Raw genomic sequence first — 6,806 nt, forward strand, 5'->3', positions numbered from 1 at the left:
GGGTGAGAGTCTCATAGGGTTGGGGGGGTCCTATGGGGCTGGGAGGGCCCTGTGGAGCGGGAGGGGGGTCCCATAGGTATGGGGGGCCCTGTGGGGAGGGAGTTGGGGTCCCACGGGGTCGGTGAAGTCCCATTGAGCGGGAGGGGGGTTTCATAGGGCTGGAAGGGGAGCCCCTGCTCATGGAGCAGGGTCCAGTAGGGCTGGGGGGGCCCTATGGGGTGCGAGCAGGGTCCCATAGGGCTGGGAGGAGGTTGGAGTAGGGGCCTCAAAGGGCAGGGGGAGTCCTATGAGATGGGAGTCTCATAGGGTTGGAGGRACCCTAGGGGTTGGGAGCAGCAGTCATATAGGGCTGGGGTGGCCCATAGGTTGACAGTGGGGATCCTGTAGGGCTGTGGGGGGGGGAGCTATGGGGAGGGAATGGAGTCCTATAGGGCTGGGAGTGTCCCCTGGGGTGGGAGTGGGGGTCCTGTAGGGCTGAGGGTGGCCGTATGGGGGCTACAGGGCTGGGAGGGTCCCATGGGGTGAGGGTCTCACAGAGTTTGGGGGGGTTCTAGCCTTAACAGGAGTTGGGGGTGCCCACAAGGAGCTGGTGGGGGGCAGGGGCAGTGCCAGACTTCTGTGACCACCTTTGCCCTCTCCTGGGAAGGACGAGGCTGCACTGGGGGGCCRGTGGCCCAGCCAGGCCGTTTGCCTGGCAGCGCCGGCCAGGGGAGAGGAGGGCACTGGGGGCACATGGGTGCTCCTGCCCTCCGAGAGGGCAGCGCTCAGCTGAAGGTGGTTTTGAAATAGCTCTGAGTCACCTAAAGAGATCTCGGGTGTCATGTGACTGTAGAAGAGAAAGTAAGTTCTTAAGTTTGTGTTAGTGACAGGTTAAGAAGTAATGTCTGTGTGCTAGGCCTGTACTTGTGGTTGCAGTGCTGGTTTCTGACTATTAGGTTTTATGGTCTCACATTTTGTATAATCTCCAGGACTTGAAGATTTCAGAACCACTGGTCTTTCTTGCTCAGTTTTTATTGATTGGAAAAGGAGAAAAGGAATTTTTTTTTTTTCTCCTGTTGCTCCCAGTTAGTTTTGAGTAAACTGATAGTTACTGGATTGATTTAAAACCAAGCTAAAGAAAATAAGTCTCAGCCTCTTTTGTGGAAGCAGGATTATTGCAGTGCTTTCCTGGTGGTTAGGCAATGATCTGACTGGCTTACTGATCCTTTAAAACTGTTGTTTGAACCTTTTAAAGAGCAGTGAGGAAGCTAATGATCTTGGGCCAGTGCACGTGTGCTTTACCTGTTGTAGATCAGAAAGTAAAGCTAAAATTTCTGTTTTTCCTTGTGAGTGGGGGAATTTGTCACTTGGTGACATGAGGTAGAGGAATTGCTCTTAATGTGGTTGAAAAGAACAGTTGGAAGGAAGACTTAGAAAGTGATCTGAGAGTAAAAACATACTAGAGTTCAATTTTATCATCGCATTTTAGATAGAGGCAGTTCACCTGTACTGAGGGTTCCTGACACAATTTCCCCCCCCCCACACACAAATTACTTGCCTGCTGGTTTGCTGAGAGCAATCATGTTAGCAGCCTTTCTTGTTTTTAACTGTCTTAATAAAACAAGGACTTTATTTTTTTATTATTCYGTGGTAGTGGCTGTAGTTGCCACACAGATGCCCTTCTACTTTTTAATAAAGTGTAAAGAAGATAGTTCTCAAAATCCTGGGTAAAGCCATAACCGTTTTTGTTAGGGTCTTAATGAAAAAACAGAATTCTCTGTCCTGCTTGTTTTTATCTTAGATACTGAGGTTGCTGGGTGCACTACAATAAAATAACAATTAAATTATTATTGTGCCTAGCTGTAGCTCAGTCACAGACCAAAATCCTGCTGTCTCTGTTGTTCAAGCCAGGATGCAGGTAAAGGAGGGGCTGCACAGTTCCCCTCTCCAACCACTGGATAGGAAGGAAGGCTGCACTGGAAGGTGCTAATGGGAGAAAGAAGATGGAAGACTACAGTCTCCTTAACTCATGAGTAAATTTGCTTGTACCTTCTCCATTTTAAAACTTGGAAAGGGAAAGTATTGAACAATTCTGTCACATCCTAAGCAGGATATTGGCTTGTTATCAAGATTTTATAGGTATTACAGCAGARGTTTTCAAGGTGGACAGCGAGTTTGTAGATGAAAGGATTTGTGTATGCTAAGGGAAAGCTTTCTTCAACTGGAGGTACAGAAAGGAACACGCACATATGTACTATTCTTTTTATTTTTATAATGTGATAACAGAGGAGAGATGTCRTGGGCTGATCAGAGAGAACAGTCAGCCTTTCTCCTGGCCATCTCATTCAGTATTAAGAGGGCAAAGGGTTGTGGAAGGCTTTGAAAGCAAAGATGACTTGAGATGGAGGGGGAGAGGAAGACTGAGAGTCAGAGAAAAGGTTACTGTGGTCAGGGTGGCAAGCTAAGAAAATGTTCTTTGCAACTGCATTCTGAGTAGGGCAGAGTTGAGTGGGTTTGCAGGGTACAAGCAACTGCAGTGGCTGAACTGCAAGTCAGTTCGGAGTCTGAATGAAGGCCCTAGGTCTGAGGGAAAGCTGCCTGAGAAACAGTTGGAGGCTTGGTTGAGGAAGTATTCAGGTGTTGGGCCTGAAACGTAGTGGAGCAGGTAACCCACGATATTTGAGAAAGGAAGTAATGGGGAGAGGATTAATGTTTTAGCTATGCTGTACTTTGAGGGGAGGGGACGGGACGTATGTCCAATTTAGGCAGCTCTGAACAGTGACCTTAAAAAGCTACTTATGCAAGCCCACTTAGCCAGCTCCCTCCTGGCCCACATGAAGCTTCACACATACATGTTTCTCTTTTGGTTTTTCTCTGGCAGGTACTTTGTCAAGGTGGCTTGGGCCTGGACATTCTCGCTTTTGCTGCCCTTCATCGGAGTCACCACCTACCAGTTCGCCAGGAGCAAGTTCCTCTATGGTCCCACCAAGAGCATTCTGATAGTGCTGCGGCGTCTCAGYGCGCTGCTGGTGGGTACTGCCGTCTGGTACGTGTGCACTGGACTCTTCGTATATGTTGAGAATCTCACTGGCATGTGCTCTACCTCGAGTGAACTCAATGAGCCTCGTCGGCTGTATGCCAACAAGCAGGAATGCCACCAGGACAACGGGATCTGGAACGGTTTTGATATCTCGGGGCACTCTTTTCTTCTCTCGTACTGTGCTCTGATGATTGTGGAGGAAATGTCTGTGCTGGAAGGCTTGTCTGTAGACCAGAACTCTAGGCTGCGTGTTGTGATCAACAGCCTGTTTGTTGCCTTGTGTTTTCTGACCATGATCTGGGTGTTCATGTTTTTATGTACTGCTGTGTATTTTCATGATTTCAGCCAAAAGCTTCTTGGTGTACTGGTAGGTCTGGCGGCTTGGTATGGGACATACAGGTTCTGGTACTTGAAACCCTTTTCTCCTGGACTACCTCTCCCACATATTCCTTCGAGTTCAAAGAAATACAGTTATAGCAGATAAAATAGGTTTTAAAGTTTTTTGATTTTGTTTTAAATACTGACATAGTTGAATGTAGGAACGGTTACAATATTTCCACTGTAAGGAGCAAGGTGATGGGCTGGGGAAGAGAAAATCAAATCTTTACTACCTGATCTTCACTGGCTGGCAAATAGTCCTGGTGGGGAAAAAAACTGGTACTGCAAAAGGACTGCTCATAGTTGGGAGTTACTGTCCGTGTTGCTGGCTTTCTCGGCRAAGAATCAGAAATTGGTCTATTTCTCTGGTCAAAAAAATGAAAGAACAGATCCATGACTGACAGAGAGCTTTGCTCTTAAGAGTTTAACTGGTCTCAAATTATTTCTCCCTCTTCCCATTTGTTTGTTTTTTGTCAAAATACCATGGATGATCCAACTCCCCTCCCCCCCCCCTTTTTTTGTTGCTGTTGTTTTTCAGTACTCCTGCTTGTATTGCCTTAGGGAAAACTCATGACAGCGCTGCTGACTGTTGCAAAAGACAATTAGCTGTCAACATTCACTTGGTAAAACAGTATATAGCTCAGTTGTGACCCTAGAACATCTCGTGTTACCAAGTGTTAAATACACTAACTTGCCATAAATAATTCTTAGCTATCTGTGTATTCTGCAGTGAAGGGAGTGAATCTGAGATCTGATGTCTTAAGGAGGTTTTAACTGAATTCATGCCTGCCTTTGAAAAGGAAACTGTTGGAAAAACAAATCTTAATTTTTCCTTTCAATTAAGTATTTGAAATAATATTATATCACTTTATTCTTGGTACAAAACCCCCAAACTCTCCCCAGTTCTGGTAAAGTCTAATAAGAGAATTGAGGTTTAATTTTCTTTTAATCTTGTGAGTTGCACACTTTGCAACCAAGAGTACTGTCTGGTGTGTTTCTTCCTGAAGAACAATGAAATTCTGGTGTTAAGAACATGTTAGCTTAATCAGTTATTTCCTGAACATTCTGCTTGGTAATGAATGAAATAGTGTTTATCCTAAGAGCTGCAAAGCAGTATGCTTAAAGCAATATTTATTCTTACTTACCCAGCAGTATCAATAAGCTACTTTAATTTTGATTGCACATACATCTGTGGCCACTTCTGATGTGGCTGGAAACCCACTACTGAATAAAACACTACTATGATGCAGTGAATTGGTATGAAATGGGATGGTTTTTAYAATCGTATCAATCAAACATTTAGCATAGTTTTTAATCTTTAGAAGCTTTTTATTATTTCATAAAAGCTTATTCATGTTGCAATTGCACAAAATTTGTTTGACAGTTGTAGCGATGAGTCAGACAACCAAAAAGTTCTGTAGCCTGTCTGTTGTCAAGACTGTGGACAGTGTCCGTTAATTTGATAGCCAACCTGATCAGTCTATAATGTTCAACTCTAAGTTGAGGATTTTATTGAATTTAGAGTATGATGTATGCCATATTGTAATCGTTTTGCCATCTCAGCAGCTCCTTTCCAGCAAGAGAGCGGTGGTATTTGTAGTAGATGTAGCAGTGTTAATTCCACATTTGTGGCCTGCCCCTGAGGAATGCTGACCTCCCTTGAATTTCCATTGAATTCAGTGGTAGGTGGGAATTGTAGTGCATCCTCAGAAAGGACAAATCATCTCGCAGAAGCTGTTTCAGGAGGTTGTGTATTTTGTATTGAGTTCCTCCTTTTGCTTTTGCATTAAGCTGCCTTTAAGTTGCCTCTGTGGAAAATTTGCACTGATTTAACTCATATTGGGTTTAACTAAAATTGTGTTTAAACAATGCAGATTCCTTTGCAGACATTCTTTTGATGTAACTTAAGCCTGCTCCCAATAGAGTTAAGCTAGACAGCAAGTCACTTTCATCCAGAAATAGGATTATATATGCAGATGGTTTTCTAATTAATTTCATTTAAGTTCCCATTTTAGGTTATTTTATGTACCTTTGCTACATAGACAAGGCCTATAAACGGGAAGTGCTATTTATTTATTTAACCAGCTGGCTTGCGGAAGTTATCTTCAGCTCTACAAATATGTTTTGTGCAATCACTATATGGATATTTCAGTCCACTTCTAACTAGCATCATACAAATTATTATTTGAATAGTGTTGGATATGGTTATTCTCACAACTTTATTTAAACAACTAAAGACACCTGAAAAATTTATCAGGGGTTGTGGCTTTCAGAATCTTTCTGGAGCCTGTAAAGATGCTGCTGCTGCTCATCATGTCCCTGAATGATCCAAGCTCCTGGTTTTCTTATGATTRCTTAGGTACGTAATCAGACTGTCACTGATAAATCTGCAGTATTTGAATAGGATAATATAGCACAAATTCTCAAAAGTACAGGGCATAAAAAATGCCCAACAGAGATTTCTAATGTGTCCCTGTTATGCCAGGCAGTTGATTATTTAGACATGGGTTCAGTGTAACAAAGCAAAAGCCTAATTCATTGGAATATGTGCAAAAAATTCCTATGCACTGTAATACTATTCATGAATTTGGAAATCTTGGCCTAAGTTTCTTTCTTGGTACCCAGAGACCACATGCTAGCTGTTAGCTTTGAACAGCCCCTGAACCCCTGAGCTTTTCTTTGCACCTTTTGGCTCTATTTCAGAGTAAGTCTTAGTTTCCTTGTACTTGAACCGTGTTTCTGTTTACATATTTGCCATTACTTTTACCTGATTCTCCTTCTCCCCCCACCATTARTATACTTTTGTCATTAAAATAAAAATGTGGCCTCTTTATGATGGATTTGCAGCCAAAAAAAAAGTAGTGCTCTGAATAGCTGGTTTTGATGTTTTCTGCCAAAGGGACAGATCTTTTCTTCCAACTGTCAACAGTTATTGTTAATCTGTTTTAAGTTTTTAAAACAAAATGTTAACATATTTTAAAGGTGAATGTTCACATTTTGTAATGGATTCGAAAAGAAAGCAACTGTAATCATGAGAAAAACTTGGTATTTTTTTTGGCTYTTCTGCATTAAAGTTAATTTAGTACAGCTTTTCTCTTGTTCCTGCAGAGATGTGTCTCCATGTCTGTAGAACTGCCTATGGAGTTCTTCTCTCCAACATCTTACAGCTATATTACTTACTTCAACGTGTTTGCTAATTTTTCTTTGCACATGTTGAAGTCTGTAGCTTACTTTGTGGTTTCTGTATAACAGTGCTTTCACAGAAATAGCACATGGCCCGAGTGATGTGTGTGAGGGAGTTTTTGGTCTCGGTGCCTTAAGCATTCTCCTCTGCTTGGGCCAGTAAGGAAGGGAGTCTCAACTAGAACAGAGTGGGGGATTAGGATTCATTTCACTCTTACCTTATCTG

At 42.9% G+C, this 6,806-nt stretch overlaps 1 protein-coding gene across 1 annotated transcript; it reads left to right on the forward strand.

Annotated features, from left to right (window-relative positions):
- The first annotated feature begins 578 nt into the window (after nucleotides 1–578).
- On the forward strand, nucleotides 579–6,489 carry FITM2 (fat storage inducing transmembrane protein 2). The gene has a single exon (XM_026080737.1). The coding sequence runs from the start codon at nucleotides 2,778–2,780 to the stop codon at nucleotides 3,501–3,503; it is 726 nt and encodes a 241-aa protein (XP_025936522.1). The 5' UTR covers nucleotides 579–2,777; the 3' UTR covers nucleotides 3,504–6,489.
- The last annotated feature ends 317 nt before the right edge of the window (nucleotides 6,490–6,806 follow it).

Source organism: Apteryx rowi, unplaced genomic scaffold (assembly GCF_003343035.1).
Source record: "Apteryx rowi isolate R43461 unplaced genomic scaffold, aptRow1 scaffold_0, whole genome shotgun sequence".
Lineage (NCBI taxonomy): Eukaryota > Metazoa > Chordata > Aves > Apterygiformes > Apterygidae > Apteryx > Apteryx rowi.